We start from the raw sequence: 19,148 nt of genomic DNA, 5'->3' as shown, positions 1-19,148 counted from the left end.
AAAAGGCTTCAAAATTGCACGAGAGGTATTGACGTTTTCCTTTATGTATCCTTCTCAGAGACTAGCGGTCATACTCAACAGTCATGTGTAGCCTAAAAGAAAAGTCCTCTGAGAGTTGTTTAGCAATGAACAGTATATGCTAAAGCAGTGGTTGGTTCTCCAACTTTTTTTTTCACGGCCCACTTGAAAATTGCTGAGGGTCTCGGACCACTTAATGATCTTTCCCAATGTTGTTCATGCCATTAGCTAACTATTGTAAACCTTAAAAACCGCACACAACTCATATATTAATATCCGTAGTCTTACCTTTCTAATGCGATGGATGTGCCCTCTCACCCCCACCACAGCAGCCCCGGAGCTGGGGCTGGGAAGGAGGGCCATTTCTTCCCAGCAGCGGCAGCCCTGGTGCTAGGGAAAGTCGCCTCTTTCTCTGGCCGCCGCAGCCCTGCAAGTCCCAAACTTCCCTGCCGCCTCTTCTCACCCCACTGCCCTCCCACCTACCCCCTATTCCTCCCAAGGCCACCACCTTACCTTACATGTGCTTCTTCTCCAGGGTCCAGGCACCTAATTAGTGGAGCCATGCCCGCGCAGCTTCACTAATTAGGTGGGTGGCCCTTCATTCTCTCGTGTGCCACCATCCAGGTGCTCGCCTTAGAGGGAACTATCTGCGGACCACTGGTCCACAGACCACAGTTTGAGAACCTCTTTGCTAAGGAATATAAAGAATTAAACGTTGAATTTTTCATACAAAATCACTTTGTAATTTGACTTTTTTCAAAAAGGTATGTGAATACTAACAAGGTCAACAGCAGCTTAAGTTCCTGCTCAGTATATCAGATTGCACCCAACTGATTCCTAAAGAGAAATACTTAAATGTAATGATTTATAACCTATTCGTGTTTGTGTCTGAAGTGCGTACAAAACCATAACAGTTTGACTTCATTTGAACAATTGATACTTTATTTTTGAAAAGTGACTGAAGAAGGCACTTCCATTTTGTGACCAGTGCATCAGGGTGTAGCATCCAGGAAAAGAAAATGCCTATACTGTATTAATTGAACAGGAAGACGAAAGGAAGGGTTGGCTGGATTAGGAAAGGATTAGCTGGCCAATGGCTCTCTGTAGCATAACTGCACATATACTCTGTCCATTGGGATTTAAGTTGACTCACTCTCTCTCTCTCGAATTTGCATTTCTGACTGAGTTCTCAAGGTGAATTACTCAATGTAAACCTTTTCAAAATACCATTCTTAATAAAATAAGTTTTTGCAACACCTAAAACTTCCATTTATACATTGGAGAGAAGGCAGCTGTGCGCTTATCATTGCCATCAGAGTGGGTGGGTGTGGCATTGGAACTAAGTTGATTTATGCAGTGCTAAATATTGTATTCTCTTCCACCTTGCTGCAGTGTAGTTTGTGAGCGTGTTATCTATTCACTGGCTTTCGTTCCATTGAAATCTCCATCTCTTGCATCAGCTTCCTCTTCTGAACCTTCTGCTGCATTTTCAATTATTCTTCTGCCTCCAGATCTACGGGAGGGGGCAAAAGATGCCGGCTCATTTCCCCTCCTGCATAAGAAAACAGTCTTTAGTTTGTTTAAACTCTTTACACATTAAGACTGGACGAAGTGTACAAAGCCCAGTAACTGCATCGGTGGGATTGAAGATCGTAAATGCAAAGTAGTCAGGGAAGTTATGGCTTCAAGGCAACTTTCTGTAGCCCTTGTTGGTACTTTGTATTGGTGTCTATGGCTGGGTGGGGCTTTTGAGTCTGTGTAACATGGGACTGTAACTGGAGTTCTGACTTTGTTCATGCAAAATTGCAGCCCCCGGTGTAGCTATTGCACTTGTTTGTTTTGAAAAGCTCAATCCAAACAGAGAGACTAAGTCACTCATTTTGCACATAAAGGTGTGGTGTTGCGTGTATGTGAAGGAGGGCAGTGGAAATGCAAGTACTTGGATCTAGCAGCAGTTGGAACTGCATCCCTGCTGCCAGGGGAAGATTCAGAGGGATTGCCCTGGACTTCTGAACAGAGCATGAATATACCCTTCCTGTTGAAGGCCTTTAGTGTGTTGGAACTGTAATATTACAGCTGCTTTTCTGCAGTAGTCACACCTCCCACCACAGAGGTGCACAAGGGTTTATCTTTTTCTATCGTAGCGAATGAAGAGCTTCCCTCTGCTTGCTTAGTAGGTAGGGAGGGGAAATTGATTTGCGTAGAACAGTGAAGCTCCCGCTCCCTGCATGCACCCCCTTAAGGACTCTACCACTGTGCACAGGAGTGGAGTGCCACTCATTCAGCACTGAGCAATGCACTCCTTCCTCCGCAGGGACTAAATCCATGCCTCTCATTAAATTAATGGGATGTGCGTTTCACAGAGAAGCTCATTGAATGCACTTTCTTCCAGCTTGCTCCTTTTCCCCACCCCCCCCCCAAAATCTCACCATCACAGACCAAGCATGGAGAATTCCCCCCAACATCCTAGTTTCATTGTGGGGCTAGAGTATAAGAGGTGGGGCGGAGGGGAGAGAGAGAGGAGAAGAAGCGAGGTACTACAAGTGGCAGCTTAGAAGTAAAAACAGCTTCTCAGCCATAGTGTTGTTACTTCAACATGACAGTAAAATTGCTAGTAAAATGGTGGCTGCTATCACCTTCCCATTGTTAAGCAAACCTTCTGTAAAGGCTTGAGAGCTCAGATATAAGCAAGGAAATTCATGATCACTGAACAATGTGCAAAGATTACTAATGTGAGGCTAAACATCCAACTACTCATTTTGGGGTATAGCAATCATGCCTAAATACTTAAGGTTTCTTTTGTCCTAGCAAAAGTCTAAGTCAGTTTCACTTATATTGAAGCCACTAATCAAGCCCAAAAGTAAATCTACCATAATGGGTAAGCATGTGAGAATGTTAGCTGAATTCTAAAGTTGTTAGAAGGGTACAAAAAGCCTATTATGTCCATTGTGACACTCTGTGGTATCTAGGCTGCTCAGTATGTCACTATCCTTAAATTAAGCTTTCATTTTGATGTCCGCTCTCTCCGCTACAGCAAGCGATTAACTAGCCACTAAAACCTAGTTTGAGAACTAGTTAGTTATCCTGTCACTGATAACATGCAATGTAAAACAAAGGGGGCATCCATTTCTGTTCTGTTACACACTTGGCAAACAGCTCTCTCTCCTGTACAGTTTGTCTCAATCTGCAACATTTAAGATTCACTTCTACTGTTTAAGATATCAAAGGTGCTAAAGTGCTGGTCTTGTAAATGTCCAATGAATGCACTGAATTGGGGGGGGGAAGCCCTAGGCTCTGTAGTAGATACAACCTCAGACTACTATACTTACTTTGACTTCAAAGAGTTGCATCAGTGTGACAGAAGAATTTGGGATGGGAGAATAATAACGGGGCTGGACTGAAGGGGGACGAGCCCAACCCAGACTTGCAATGAAACCTCCGCCTAGATTAGATAATGCAAACTACACATACCCTAACACGCTATAGACCAAGCCCTAGTTTACATATATAAATTGCAATAATGGCACTGAAGTCCAGGTTGTTTAAATTGGTGCAAACCCCTATGTAATGCTTATTTCAGTTTAGCTTAAATCATGCTTCTTAAACTAACTGGGATATAAACCAGGTTTATATTTATTTAAGAATGTCTACACAGTCATCTGTGCTGGTTTACCTAAAATCAACTTTAATCACACCACTAGATAAACTGGTGCAGCTTTGCATGTGGACAAAGGGCAAAAGGGAAATTGTTATGCCAGAGGTAAAGCCCCCCCAAGTCTACTGCAAGATGAAAACCCCTTGCAAAGCACTTCGTTTTGTTTGTATTTCGCTTTCCATTTAATCGAGCTTTGGACAAGCACTACTGCACCTCAGCCGCTAACTGTATAGCCCTGCACTCATCACATGCAAACATGTTAAATTGATTTAAAGGCAGTTGCTAGGACAAAATGTCATCTTTAAATATTTGTGTAACAAGAACAAAGCCCCATATTTGTAAAAAGAGAAGATCCACAAATATTACAGAATGCTATTTGCTTAGCATCACTTCTGCAGGTGTAAAGTAAGATGCTATTTAGCTTAAAGCATCAAAGCAATATGACTTCAATAGGGTATTTCCATGCGTTAAACAGCAGTGACTCTATCCTATCTCAGAACACGTAGGCATGCCTCGTAATATACACAAATAGCTGCTCTATACGTTATGTATAGTAGCTATATGTATAGTAGCTATTCAATACAGGCATATATTGATGTGCTTTGGAGGGCAGGAGCTTATCCTTAATCTATGATTAGATTGCTTTGTTTGTATGGCAGACTTCATGCAAATTTTTTTCCAAAGCACATGTAAGATTAGATATTTTTACCAACTGATTACATTAAAGAATTCACCATATGAAATGTGAATTGGTAGTATTGTGAAATTCTAACATGCTGCAATATCTCTGTTCATATCCATGTGCCTTTAATGGTTTCAGCTGTTTTAATTAATCAAAGCTATATTTTGTTTGCAAAACTTCCATGTTTAATAGGGACTTTAAAAAGTGCAAGGAAGACTATTTTCATGCAGAAATTTTAAAAAAGAGCAACTCATATGTCTTCTGTCAGCAGAGCTTATGAGAAAAGTGAGAATGCAATGTTTGCAAATCCATGTCATAACACAACCTAGCTGTAAGAAAGATGAATAACTGACAAACAGCTGATGGAAAAGAGTTATTGTAATATTTGTCTCCTTTGATACAACAAATTGATGACAAGATATCCAAGCCTTCACAGTTTGCAGAAATCTCACATAAAAATTACTTGAGCAAAAGGAAAATGGAAATTTGTGCACCACAAGCTAGCTGCAAAGTTGAAGGCATGATACCTGCTTAGTCACTGCGAAGGTTCCTGTGTCCCTCTGAAACAGAGATAGAGAGTCCCGAGCAGTTATGCTAAGCACATGGTCATTATCACTTTCAGGTAAGTTACTTTAAAATAATTAAACAAAGTATATCATAGCATATTATTGAAAACCCTGGTGAGTAGAAGTGAGCCTTGGACTGCATTATGAAAATGTACTACCCATATGTCTAGCAGTCACTTGGACAATAGCTGGAAGGGTTTGATTAGGCAGATAGTTTAATTTTTTTTAAAAAAATTTTATTAAAGAGCATGAACTAAAGTTACCCAGGAAGATGATGTAGGGGCAGCTGTTTCTCCTTTAACCAATTGGTCTCTTTGTTCATGCCACTGGTATCACAGGCTCGAGAGCTGTATTAAAGCTTAGGAGTGCATGACTACTGTATTATTTGGCGTGTTATATTTAATGAGAAAATGGAAGTGGCTAGTTTGACACGTTTCTCAGTTACACAGTGACGCTGAAACCCGACTGGTCAATGTATGAAATAGGGAGGCAACTTGGGCGAGTGTCACAGAGTGCATGTGGTTTGCCTTTGCCCTGGTTTACACTATAAACTTACCTTGGTATAACAATGTCACTCGGGGGTGGAAAATCCACCCCCCTGAGCGACGCAGTTATACCAGCCTAACTCCTGGCATAGACAGTGCTATATGGACAGGAGGGCTTCTCCTGTGGCCCTAGCTACTGCCTCGGGGAGGTAGAGTACCTACACCGATGGGAGACACTTTCCTGTTGGCATAGATGGTGTCTTCACTAAGCGCTACAGCATCAGAACTGCATTCTGCAGCACTGTAAGTGTTGACAAGCCCTTTGACTCCCTACAGAACTTCAAGTCTCTGAACTTCAGGGGTATCACTTCAGTCATCTCTCCAGTGTGAGTGGGGCGAGGAGGGACAGGTGACTAGCTTTAAGAGTGCTAACTAGTACTGCACATAATAAATATCATGGCAGGCAGGTCCGTCGATGGCTACTAGCCAAGATGATCAGGGATGCAACCCCATGGTCAGGGTATCCCTAAACCTGACTGCAAGGAGCTGTCCGGGACTGAACAACAGGGGACAGATCACTTGATAAATTGCCCTGTTCTGTTTATTCCGTCTGAAACATCTGGCACTGGCCCCTGGTAGGAAGACAGGATACTGGGTTAGATGGACCACTGGTCTCACCCAGAATGGCCATTCTTATATGTTCTTAATATCACCCTCAAGGGTCTCAACTCCAGCATAAGATTTTCAAAAAGTCACTGTTGGCCTAACTCAGCTCCTATTCAAGCCAATAGAAGTTTTATCATTAACTGCAATGGGAGCAGAGGTAGTTGAGTGCTGAATGCTTTTGAAACATCTCATTCCTGAAGGGTGAATCCCTGGCCCTATTGAAGTCGAGAAGAGTGTTGCCATTGATTTTGATTGGGTCATAACTTCACCTCAAGTCTTTGACCCATGAGTAGCATTTTTATTATGTTAATTGGGCGGATGTGGGGAACCCATAACTCCCCAGCATCAACAGGGTGTTTCTTCTAAACTAAGTTTCTTTCCTCAAATTCTGCTATAGTTTAGAATTCTAAATCTCTCCTTAGTAGACAGAAAAAAGCTAGTAAAAAACAAAGCCACCCTACCTGAGTTTGCTCTTCAGTGAAGCCATCTCCCGGCCCATGGCCTCGTTACTTTCAGCTGCTTCATCCAACTCTCTCTGCAGTTTCCTGCGGTTTGCATTGATGCGCTGGGCCTCTTCCTCTGCCTCTTCCAGCTGTCTTTTCAGTTGTTTTACTCGGGCGGTGCTCTTATCGGCCTGAGCGAGAAGTAAGAGTAATGTTTTGAGTTTCCTTTAAAGAGATCAGAACATTTTACGTTCCTCCATCTGCACCCCTTTATTCACGATGATGTACTTTCCTGACTCTCTACACTTGCAAGTATCTGCTGTGGCCGCTATTGTGACATTCCAGTAAGATTAGCTCTGCTCTTTTGGACTGCATGTATTTGATATGTCTCAACTGAAATTAACACTTTAGGTTCTGAGATGAAGAGTGGTCTCTGTCAACAGCCCTGTGAAAAGCTCAGAGGGCTACAGGAGGCCAGTTGGGACAGGCACCTGAACCCAGTAAGTTATGACCCAGTGCCAGGTTAGGCTGTTCTGGCTGGTTGACCAGGACGTCGGCGGAAGCACTCTACGTAGAAGTCCAGCACGGGCTGAAATTGTGGAAAAGCAGCATCATTTGTCCCATAACCTCAGCCGTGCGGAACACAATGCCATTGATAGCCTCAGAAACAACTCTGACATCATAATCAAAAAGGCTGACAAAGGAGGTGCTGTTGTCATCATGAATAGGTCGGAATATGAACAAGAGACTGCTCGGCAGCTCTCCAACACCACTTTCTACAAGCCATTACCCTCTGATCCCACTGAGAGTTACCAAAAGAAACTACAGCATTTGCTCAAGAAACTCCCTGAAAAAGCACAAGATCAAATCCGCACAGACACACCCCTGGAACCCTGACCTGGGATATTCTATCTACTACCCAAGATCCATAAACCTGGAAATCCTGGGCTCCCCATCATCTCAGGCATTGGCACCCTGACAGCAGGATTGTCTGGCTATGTAGACTCCCTCCACAGGCCCTACGCTACCAGCACTCCCAGCTACCTTCGAGACACCACTGACTTCCTGAGGAAACTACAATCCATCGGTGATCTTCCTGATAACACCATCCTGGCCACTATGGATGTAGAAGCCCTCTACACCAACATTCCACACAAAGATGGACTACAAGCCGTCAGGAACACTATCCCCGATAATGTCACGGCTAACCTGGTGGCTGAACTTTGTGACTTTGTCCTTACCCATAACTATTTCACATTTGGGGACAATGTATACCTTCAAATCAGCGGCACTGCTATGGGGGGGGGAGAAAACCTGGATTTGTGCTGGAAATGGCCGAACTTGATTATCATACACATTGTAAGGAGAGTGGTCACTTTAGATAAGCTATTACCAGCAGCAGAATGGGGTGGCAGGAGGTATTTTTTCATACTTTGTGTGTATATAAAAAGATCTTCTACACTTTCCACAGTATGCATCCGATGAAGTGAGCTGTAGCTCACGAAAGCTTATGCTCAAATAAATTGGTTAGTCTCTAAGGTGCCAAAAGTACTCCTTTTCTTTTTGCGAATACAGACTAACACGGCTGTTACTCTGAAACCTGTCAAAGTTTTCATAGTATTTATCTATAAAGAATGTCATTGAGATCTTAAATGAAAGCCAGGATAACACTGGTCATTAATATCATTGTGAAATGTATGTAAGGAATTTATGTATATACTGAAAAATATTTTTTAAGTCTGAATCCAGGCAGGTTGACAAACAGGTTTTTGCAAGACAAAGGATGTAGATTCACCTATCTGCCTTGGTTCACATGCACATTAAGCATTGTAAGCCAACACAATGGAACCCCCCCCTTTGCATTCAAAGTCAATATGAGGATGTAAAGTCAACATGAAGTCTGCATGTCAGGGAATAAAGCCGGGGGGGGGGGGGGGGGGGGGGGGGGGGGAAGGGGTGAGGGGAGGGGCATCCTGACTCTGGGGACCAACAATGAATTTGGGAGGATATAGAAATGCAAAAGGACATTACTTTATCCTTCACCAAGGAAGCAAAAAGGGCAGTGCTTTTGGCATTCCTGAAAGAGATCACAGCCAGGGTGGTGGGAGATGCTGGGAGATTCTCTCACCTAAGGCAAACTACTTTAGACCAGGGTTTAGCCTGTTAAAGAGGAGTTTAGACTCTAGGAAGCATTATACTTTTTGTTTTATACGTACCCATTTATGTCTCCATTATTATCTTAAGATCTCAGAGCTGCAAGGTTATTAGGAGCAGATCCTCACTTGAATCCAACAAGCTAGTGTATATGCTGTCCCTCTGGGGATAGCAAACCTGGTAGGACTTGGGTTGGCGTATGCCTAACACTAGCCTGCATAAAGGTCTGGAGGCTAGGTAGGCAGTGCTTGTGTGGCCAGAGGCAGCTTGTGTCAGGGAGCACAGACGACTACTTCATGCTAGAGGCAGGTAGTGGTGAGGTGCCTCACAAGCCTGGGTATTCACAGCAGCCCCTTCCTCCCCTGCTGGATCCCCATCACAGGGTGCATTACCTGGTCCTTGTATTGTTCCGCTTGCTTTCTTTCATCTTCAACCTGCAGCAAGGCCTCTTTCAGCTTCTTGTCCTTCTGACGCAGTGTCTTGGCTGTGGTCTGCTTCTCTCTGCAAATGACAGCATGACACTTACTGATCTGGAAAACGGAGAATTCTTAGGAGCACAGGGCTTGTGAAAAGAAGCATGAGTAGGTTTAGGTTGGATATTAGGAAAAATCTTTTTCACTAGGAGGGTGGTGAAACACTGGAATGCGTTACCTAGGGAGGTGGTGGAATCTCCTTCCTTAAAAGTTTTTAAGGTCAGGCTTGACAAAGCCCTGGCTGGGATGATTTAGTTAGGGATTGGGTCCTGCTTTGAGCAGGGGGTTGGACTAGATGACCTCCTGAGGTCCCTTCCAACCCTGATATTCTATGATTCTATGAGTGATCCTCATATTAAAAGCCTTCCTCAGAATAATGCTATTGACTTTTGTAAAAACTGAAGGAAGCAGCAGCTTCTCCCATGGGTCAACTCATTATACACCTGTCCTGTGTGTGTTTCTAGATGTGAGAGCAGGGAGCGTTTGCCCGCCCTGGTATCTTTGTATAGCCATCTGCCACATTTCTAATGGTTGGGATTTTTTGTTTGTTTTGCTTTTTTGGGGTGTTGTGTTTTTTGTTTGTTTTTTTTTTACTAGTTATTTACTAGTTTTCTGCTTACAGCCAAACCCTGCTTCTTTAGTCAGAAAGTGAATAAAAATGGGGAACTGCAAGAGTGTTTTTTGGGGGAAGGACAGAACACTTTCCGTCCTCCCCAGATGGCAGGTGTGGAGCAAGTGCTCAGCGCAGCTCTACTCCAGCTCATAGCTTACTAGGTCTTCTCCATGCACGATTATGGTCCAGCAGATCTATGCATCCTATGGAGCCACTGGCCTGGCCCCTAACCCTGCTGGCTTGTTCACAATCCACTCCCCTCTCTCCATGTATTCCCACTGGACAGCTTGGCTTCATAGCATGCGAGAGATGCAGTGTTGGCTCATTTTACCTGTCCCTACTCATGCATCATTTCCACTGTGATTTAGGCCTCCTGCTGCCATAGAATGGAGTCATTTACCACCTCACCTGTGCAGGCTTATGCCAATTAAATGGGCTAGAAAAGAGAGTTAAGACAGACAGACAGCAGCCTGGCTTCTTATCACAGGCAATTGACAACGTGCTGGGTATTCTCAAATATTTACTTTGAATAGTCTACAGTTCTCAGAATCACACTAGTGTCTGAGATAACAGCTGCAGTGAGAGAACTAGAGGCTCTGGCCTGATGCAGACACCAACAGCGCCCCCAACCTGCAACAAGCAAATGCAGCTGAGAGTCCAAAGTGACGACTGTGCAGACCCACACCACTGACCACAATCCTGGACAGTTTGGCAGCTAGTTGGCTATGCTGCACTGGAGGTGCAAGAAGGATGGCAATTACTGTATGTGCACAATGAGGCCTGAAATGATGCCCAGTTGCATCAGCATGCGTAAAGGGCCAAGTCTAGCCCCCAGCCAGAATAAATGGTCTGGTCCTTGTTGTATTGAGACAGAAGGAATCTTTCCCTTTGTCCTCAAATTTCAAAACTCTGCTCCGTCCCCCTGCTTAAATGTTACCCCCCATTGATAGTAGCCTGGGGAGAGAGGGGAGGAGGTAAATAGAACCAGACAGCCATGCACCCTGGCAGGCAGAGAACTCCCTTGAGGCCGAGTACCATGCTAACTAGACACCTTTACAGAACTTGCTGTCCTGCCAGTGGAGTCAGGATCTGGCCCAAAACAACAAGACTATAGTGCTAATGAACTGGTCCTACTGCCAGTATAGAATGTAAAGGAGGGTAAACCAATAGGTTTCTACGGAAACTACTCTGAAAACATAGAGAATAAGATGCTTCATCTAGGCTTTTTGGCAAGCCTGTACAATTCTATAGCAGGGAAACTGTTTTCTATTACATTCTAGAAGACTTTTCAATAATAAATTCTTCTCAAAGCTGGTCCTATGCAAGGTTTTGATACGAACCAATCATTTTCCAAAGAAACACTGCTCATGTATGTGAGACTCTTTACCAAACCTTAATGCCACTAATAGGATCCTGGAAAACCTTTTAGTATTTTTGGTATTCATATATTAAAACATGGGTAGTCAATAGGTGGAGCGTTGGCCAAACCCGGACTGCCAGACACGTTTGAATGGATAGTGAAAGCTTTTTATTTACTTATTACCATTATTATTATTGTTGTTTTTGTATTATTTTCTCTGAAGTCTGGACTTTGACTATATCTTGACCAAGAAATTTGGACCTTGACAAAAATAATTGATTATCTGTATTAAAATTAAATAAAAGGATGGCTTTGTCAGTGAGGGTTGAGTTGTAGTGTCCAAGTACCTGGATTCCTGTTCCACTTGGTCCTCAAGCTGAGAAATTTTGGCCTCCAGAGAAGCAATTGTAGTCTTAAACTTGGACTTCACAGCTCCTTCCATTTCCTGCAATTTACTCTTCAGCTCTTTGTTCTGCCTCTCCAGTTGCTGCCGAGCGCTTTCATTCTTCTGTGCCGCAGCGCGCTCTGTTACCAACTCATTATTCAGCTGCTCTGACTGAAATATTTAGGGAGAGCCCTTTAAAATCTACAGCTGTTACCTTAGACTTGGGAAAAGGGAGTTAGAGCAATTTAATATAAAATATGAAGTCTCTTTCTGGATGCTCTCTGAAGGCGTGTCCAAAAACAAGCTCACCCTTGGATGGGTACAGACAGAAACACACATGTATCAATAATACATACGTACACATTACACCCCTCTTACTTATAGACACACTCAAATGGACTGTACCTGCTGTACTGCTTTCCTGAAGCGATCACTCATTCCCTCCATATTACTTTGTTCCTCTTCTAGCTCTTCCTCCAGTTGGGAGATTCTAGCTTCCAGACGACGTTTCTCATCCTGGAGGCTAGTCCTGTAAATTTAAATTTGTAAAGCATGTAGTTTTTGGTTTTGAGCAGCTGACCATGTCTTGCAACACACTGGAAGGTGCTGAAGACTCATGGAGAACCTGGAAGTATTCTTGAAATGAGTCTTGTGCTGCCATCTTATTTATGTTACTAGAGACCTCACTTGCTCCTCCCTGCTGGCCTTCATATCTATGAGTAACTTATAAGTAGTCCCAATGATTTTAATGAAATTAGCCACATATTTGTAACTAAGCATATGTGTATGCGTTGGCAAGGTTGGAGCTACAGATCGCTTTTCAGGACAGAAACATTGGCTACTGAGAGGTATTTAGCAAGGCTTTGGTACACTTGAAAATAATTACCAATTCTTACCTCCCAGAAGCAGCACTTGCAAGTTCTTCAGCCAGTTCCTCTTTCTCCAGATCAGCCTGTTTGCGGGCCCTTTCGGCAGCAGCCAGATCCTAGGGGAAACAAACAGCCAGTGTATTAAAAAAATGAAGAGGGTTAAACAAAGTACAGTCCAAACATGGAGTGAGAGACTGATCAGCCATGATGTCTCTTTAAACCCAACCTCTGTCAGATGTTTCTGTCACCAGAATATCAATTTATGATTCTATAGTCATAGACTAATGGAACAAAAATATGCATTATCCAACCCGTCCGCAGTTTGTGTTGTATTGTGCTTCCAGATACAAGGATTGTATCCATTTAAAACATGATGAAAGATGTCAGGAGTACAATATTATTGAAAAGGTCATAAGGGTTGTAACAGACAGTACATTTTTCTTTTCCATCCAGTGAAAAATATCTTCTTATAGGCTAATGGTTTTAAAGGAAGCTCTTGGCACTCAGCATCTCTAAGCACCGTGGCCCATTTAAATGGAAGTCATGTGCCTAAATTCCTTTGAGGGTCTGGGCCTTGGTTTTTACTGAGGTCCACAGAACCTGTTATAAGAGGTTCTGACTGTAGCTTTCCCTGCACCATGGCCAATATCACTTCTTTTTTTTTTAATGATTTGGTTCCCTCAGGTACAACTCTGTTTTGTTACCAAAGATCTTGTGCAGCCTGCACTCTAGTACTCTCTAAGAGTCACACTTTACCTCTTGCAGCTGCATAAGTTCTGCTTCCAGGTTCTTGGCTTTTTTCTCATTTTCTCTAGCGGTCGCAAATATCTCTTCTCTTGCGGCACGGGCATCATCAAGCTCTCGTTGGAAGTCCTTCATCTGACCCTGGTTTCAGACGGTTAAAAAAAAAAAAGGATGGATTTGTATTTGTCTGTGTTTATCACAGTTTTGTTGAAAAGAAAATTGAACAAAACAAATACTAATTTCCATGTAATTACAAAACTGTCTGTGTGGACCCTTCTGTCACGCACTAACAGTTCCATAATGCACTTTGATTTACTCTGCTTTGAAACAGGACTGGGAACTTTTAGTGCACAGTTACAGCATCCACCCAGATAGTTAGTATGCTACAGGCTATCGTGCTGTAGATTTATACTCCAGCTTGCCGCACACTAACTCACCATCTAGACAATCCCTTCATGTGTTTAAGAGTTGTCCTGTCAAGTCTCAATCCTGCCCTCGATCACTGATCATTATATACAGCGTCTTTGAAAACTGGCTACTATTCATGCAGGTGCAAATGTGATAGCTGGTTTTTCAAAAATACACTGTGCTACGTCCATGTAGTGGAGAGCCAATTTTGAGTCCTATCGACACATCTGGCCTTTTTTGCTTCACCTCTTTGATGGAACCCTTAGGTTTTCCACAGAGATGCCAATAGCACATCCGTGCTGATCAATTAGTTGTGGCATTTCTGTCTACTGCAAAACATGATATTTTTCACTCTCTAAGCCAGCTACCTCAAGGTCACTCAAATTACATTAACTAAGCATTTTGGATCTGGGGTCTTGATTCAAACCCCTCTCTAATATTATATCTGTTATATCTATTTAGCATCGAGGTCACAAATGACATCTAATTTCCACTTGCTGTTATACAAGTCACATCAATGACCCAACAGAAAACTATTCAGTCTCAGGAGCCACAAACCTGTAGTTTACGAAGTTGCTTAATGGCTTCTTCCCGAGCCTTGTTAGCAGAGTCAGCCTGACCTTCCAGATTCTTAATGTCAACTTCTAATTTCTTTTTAGCTGCAGTTGCCAGGCCACGTTGCTTACGCTCATCTTCCAGTTCTGTTTCATACTCATGGAGCTAACCAATAGCAAAGAAGATTTTGTTTAGGATTACTAGTACACTTTAGCACCCTTAGACACACTTTACTTACTCCCGACTTATGTGTACTATGCTGTTCGAGGGGCTTGCCGACAGGTAATAAAAGCTCCACTAGTTTTACAATACCACTGACTGCTGAAATAAATCCTCGTTTGGCTCAAATACTGGAGTTCGGGGTGGTAAAAGACCAAAGTTTGATTCTGTCCTGAGGGATACATGTGTAGTACAGTTGATGAATGGAATATTTGTGTTGTAGTCACAATATCACCTCTACCAACAGGTTCAGCATTGTTTGGTTTCCCTGCCAGAATTTTTGGATCAGTTCACTGTCATTAATGATTCATCCAGGGAAGCCAGGTATTATATTTGGGACCTATCTTTTACTACTTGCACTGAAAGCCTGGGGAGCATTTTAGCCATTATGTCAGAGTTCATTATTCAGGTGATTTACACTAAATGGAATCTCACTGTTAAATCACTATCTTCTACAGTCAAATTCCTTATACTGAAATACCCACAAGCAATAACACTGCTATAACTGCAGCTTATTTTTTAAGCAAAGCAAAATGGTCTATATAACTTTTATTCAGCCAAGCAGAGGGAAGAAGAATGTTTGGTTCTTATTATCCTGAAGCACTTACTAATAATGGTTTAAGCCAGGGGATTTGCAGTTACTTTCAGTAAACATTTACAGTGTCACTGATAACGAATTATACCTGTTTAAGCAGCTGTCTCCTCTTCTCCTCATTCTGTTCATCTCGAGCTTGCAAGTCTCTTTCAAACTGTCCTTTTAGGGCCTGCATGTTAACCTCCAATCTAAGCTTGGCATCTTCAGTAGCCTGTAGCTCATCCTCCAGCTCTTCTAATTGTGTCTTCATCTCCTCCACTTGTTGTTCCAGGGCACGTTTGGACTTCTCCAAATCATGGACCTTTCATGCAATGAGAAATCAATACAATGTTTTTACTGATTGTAATCAATCTAAAAATACATGTAATGTAATGTGATCATTCTATAGCATGGAAAAAATTGGAATATACGAATTGTGGAGAGAGGATGGATTAAGTTTCAAGAGTACACACAAAAAAGTGGCAAAGTAGCATTTTTTGTACCCTTATAAATCTATTTTAAAAGGCAAAATTCAGCTTATTCATAGACTGAGACCCTGGATACCAAATGTTATCCTAGGATTCATTTTTAGTCTAAACACCAACAATTGTGAAAATAAACCCTTAGTGGTAGTGATGTGATCATGCCGCTAGAATAAGAGATAGGAAGAAATATCCCCTTTCAAATCAAGTTAACAGGATTCCTTTTAATTTTTATTTCCTTCTGAAGCTCTTAGCTCAAAGACACAGACACCTGTTAGAGCCATCACACTGCTTTGGATCCTGTCACAACTGAACTCTGCCAAGTCAGCTGTGGACATATCTTTTATTCACAGTGGTAGCTGTCGGCAAAATCAAATCCAATTAATCAATTCAGATTTGTGAACTGCACAACTTGGAAGCTGCTTACGGGGTTAGCAAATACTTCTCAATCTCTGCTTTAATTTTGTCTTCTCTCAGAAATGAGGCAAATAGTCCTCTTCAAGATCAATAACTTGCTGTTGATCAAGACTAAAGAAGGCTTGTAAGCATAATTCATTGCTGAGTCTCTGATAGGACTGGATGCAGATGGAATTGCTCACAAAATTCTGCATAAAACTTCTGACACTGTTGAATGGATTTTACACTGTGAAGAACTTTCCACACTGAAAATGTAGATCTTTGTGTTAACTATTAATTTAAGTGATTATCCCTGAAATAGTTATATGGGATATATATTGTGAGACTTACATTCTTGCCTACATCATCCTTGGAGCTAACTAGATCTTCCATTTCCACTTTCAACAATTTGTTGGTTCTCTCCAGTTCTTCTTTGGCTTCCAAAGCTTCCTCAAGAGCCCGGGCCAAGGACAAAGCTTTTGTTTCTTTTTCTCTAGCTTCAGCTTCTGCTCTGTCCCTTTCGTCTGCATATTTGGAAGAGATGTTTTTCTCTTCAGCAAGCATCTATAAATCAATAATATAAAAATGTTCAGTTTGAGCACAGTAATCCTATTAATACAGAAAGCCATTAAGTGTAGGGTTTTCTATTGCATTAGTCTTGTCGATTACTAATGACTACAGAGAAAGGCCCCTGTATATGCAGATACAAAATTAATCATGGCGTAAATAATGCAACTTTAATCTTTTTCTATAACTATGTTAATTCCCACTCAACAACTTACTCTCTGCACCCATGACTCCCAGCAGAGTTAGGTTATAACATGAAAGGAGTTGACCATAAGCTCATACCTGATCAAACTTCTTCTGCTTTTTCTCCAGGTTGGAGACCAGCTGGCGTTGGTTGTCCAAGTCCACTATCAGATCATCCAGCTCCTGCTGGAGTCTGTTCTTGGTTTTTTCCAGTTTGTCATAAGAAGCAGCTTTTTCCTCAAACTGCTGTGTGAGCCCTTCAATTTCCTTCTGGAGCTTCTTTTTGCCTTCCTCCATACTCTCTATTGTGCTGGTATATTCCTGGAGCTTCTTCTTTGAGTCAGAAAGCTGAAATTTGAATTCAAGGAATGAAATAAGTCTGTATAGCAGAGCCACTCTAAGTTTGCACAGCAGTGGGCTGCACCTGACATAGTCCAAGGAACCCACAGGCATGCACCTAACGCACTCAATATGAGGCTGATGGCAGTCACTCATCTTTAACATCATGAGGCAGCCTACAGAGGCTATAGGCCCATTGCTCCAGACTCCATCATGAGGCGAGTGATCTTGCACCAAGGTATCGCCAGTAGTCCTGTGGTCACACTCTCCTCTGCATTAAAGAGGGTGGCTACTGGCTGCCCTGTAGAATTCCACAGGCTACAGTTGGCCTACAGGTCCTATACTTGGTGCTTCTGGCCTAGTAACAATAGTTCACTGGCTAAGATGTATAGGGATAACTAGAGATCTGTAATCTATGGACCTATTGTAAAGACTGAGCACCAGAGCTAATGTTCTAACTGTGCCACTGTACCTGTACTGTCAGTGTCGAAATATGTCGCTCTAGGTTTTGTTTTGCTTCTGCTTCTTCCTCCAACTGCTCTTGCAGGCTGTTATTTTCCTCCTCCAGTTGGCGAAGCTTGGTAGCTACATTCAATTTCTGCCGAGTTTCCTCCTGAAGCAGCTCCTACAGAGATCATCATAATAGAACATGGTCATTTTTTGTTCTTTTTCAATATGTTTTATACAGGTTATCCCAGTGGGAAGCCTACCTGTGTATCCTGTAGCTGAGCTCCCAAGCTTGCAACATCCTTAGTGAGTTTGATTGTCTTGGTTTCTGCTTCACTGAGCAAACTGGTAACATTTTCCACTTCAACCTAAAGAAAAATCACATTGAATGTTTTCAGTCATTTTGTATAGCTTCAATCTCATCTACCCCAGCTATGTTTGAGATGGGTCCAGACTGGACTCCTGAATAACAGTTTGTATTTGAATGCCAGGACCAGAAACTGCTCCTGTGCTTCCTGGTCACTTCCAGAATCCAAGAAGAGGCCTGTTTTCCAGTTCAGATGTAATTCAAGACAGCAAAAATCATGTCAGAATGGTGGATATTGCCAAAGTTTTGCTAAGAGAATTTGTGAGATTTCAGGGCTGTGGAACCAATCCACAGCAGGTAGGCTTATGTTTGGGGTGGAGGTTTCTTGGAATTCTGTCACCTGCAACTTTATTGAACCTCCATTTGTCCAGCACTGCTGTAGAACAGCTCCATGCAAAGGGTGCCTTGCTTTTGTGCCCCACTCCCTCTGTCATGCTCCCTAGTTGAGTGGAGAGGTCTATACCCAATGGAATGCAACTTGTTATGAAGAAATTGATTTGGAAAAGTTGGTTTTCAAATGCAAATACAAAATAAAACCGTATTCTATTTTTACCACATAACATGCTAAGAAGCCTTTTTTTGCTGCATTTGTGAGTTAACAGTTGTTGGGAATGGGCATTTAGTTAGAAATGAGTAATGGTTTGTACCAGCACCACCATTGTGTGGGACCCAGAATAAGTCAGTCGCTCCATATCCAGTTGTCCCACTGAGCCTCTCAGGTCACTGAAGAAGGTATTTCTTACCTGCAACTTATGGACTTTTTCATTGAGTTCCACCCGGACGCGCTCGCCATCGGTGTATTTGGATTGTAGCTCCTGAAGTTGCACTTCCAGCTTCTTTTTTTTGTACTCCACCTCTTGTTTGGCCTGATTTAGTGACCTGATTTCAGTACTCAGGTCAGCATTTTCTTTCTCTAGTGTCTGCTTGGTCTTGTCCAAGTTTACTTTGGCCTGAATGCATAGGGCAAAGAAAAATACACTGTGTAAAAGAAATCCACAATGTCTAATAGATAAACCCATTTTCAGGGTCGTGGTTTCAGTTTACCCGTTTAAATTGCTCCAGCTGTTCTGTTAGCTCTTCCACAGCCTGACTATGCTTTTGCCTCATCTCCTGGACCTGGGCTTCATGAGTCCGAGTTTCCTCGTCCAGAGCTCTCTTCAGCACTGTGACCTCCTGTTCCCTCTTTGCTCTGGAAAGCAATACACACACGAATGGAACAGCTGGGAGACAATCTAATCACACAGGATACTGTGTTATTGTACAGCTGAGTGATAATAAGTAATGGCGGCAGCAGCAGCAGCACGTTTATAGTAGCACTTTAGAATTATTAGTTAATTAAGTGACTTGTCCAATCCTACGTAGGGCAACACTGTCAGAGCCTGAATAAGAATCCAAGAGTTCCTCGCACTGGGGTTTGTGCATGTTGTTCCCTCCAGATGTGCAGATCTTTACATATCACTAGATATGTGTTATGCAATATTTTACTGAAATAGTGCTT

General features: G+C 42.5%; 1 protein-coding gene across 2 annotated transcripts in view; it reads right to left on the bottom strand.

Annotated features, from left to right (window-relative positions):
• Nucleotides 1-938: 938 nt before the first annotated feature.
• MYH11 (myosin heavy chain 11) overlaps nucleotides 939-19,148 on the bottom strand; it is a 101,961-nt gene continuing 83,751 nt past the window's right edge. Inside the window, exons 27-42 of one of the 2 annotated variants that reach the window (XM_077828895.1) lie at nucleotides 18,695-18,839; nucleotides 18,394-18,600; nucleotides 17,547-17,651; nucleotides 17,309-17,461; nucleotides 16,597-16,845; nucleotides 16,099-16,311; nucleotides 14,979-15,191; nucleotides 14,080-14,241; nucleotides 13,126-13,254; nucleotides 12,397-12,485; nucleotides 11,906-12,029; nucleotides 11,463-11,671; nucleotides 9,062-9,170; nucleotides 6,534-6,706; nucleotides 4,883-4,915; nucleotides 1,434-1,570 (exon numbers count right to left, since the gene is read on the bottom strand). In XM_077828895.1, coding sequence (XP_077685021.1) covers nucleotides 4,891-4,915; nucleotides 6,534-6,706; nucleotides 9,062-9,170; nucleotides 11,463-11,671; nucleotides 11,906-12,029; nucleotides 12,397-12,485; nucleotides 13,126-13,254; nucleotides 14,080-14,241; nucleotides 14,979-15,191; nucleotides 16,099-16,311; nucleotides 16,597-16,845; nucleotides 17,309-17,461; nucleotides 17,547-17,651; nucleotides 18,394-18,600; nucleotides 18,695-18,839 — 2,305 coding nt within the window. In that variant the 3' untranslated portion in view covers nucleotides 1,434-1,570; nucleotides 4,883-4,890. Of the gene's footprint in view, nucleotides 1,571-4,882; nucleotides 4,916-6,533; nucleotides 6,707-9,061; nucleotides 9,171-11,462; nucleotides 11,672-11,905; nucleotides 12,030-12,396; nucleotides 12,486-13,125; nucleotides 13,255-14,079; nucleotides 14,242-14,978; nucleotides 15,192-16,098; nucleotides 16,312-16,596; nucleotides 16,846-17,308; nucleotides 17,462-17,546; nucleotides 17,652-18,393; nucleotides 18,601-18,694; nucleotides 18,840-19,148 lie in introns of both variants that reach the window. The other variant, XM_077828894.1, reaches the window with a different exon arrangement.

Source organism: Eretmochelys imbricata, chromosome 10 (genome assembly GCF_965152235.1).
Source record: "Eretmochelys imbricata isolate rEreImb1 chromosome 10, rEreImb1.hap1, whole genome shotgun sequence".
Lineage (NCBI taxonomy): Eukaryota > Metazoa > Chordata > Testudines > Cheloniidae > Eretmochelys > Eretmochelys imbricata.
This window is presented reverse-complemented; position numbering and strand designations above follow the sequence as displayed.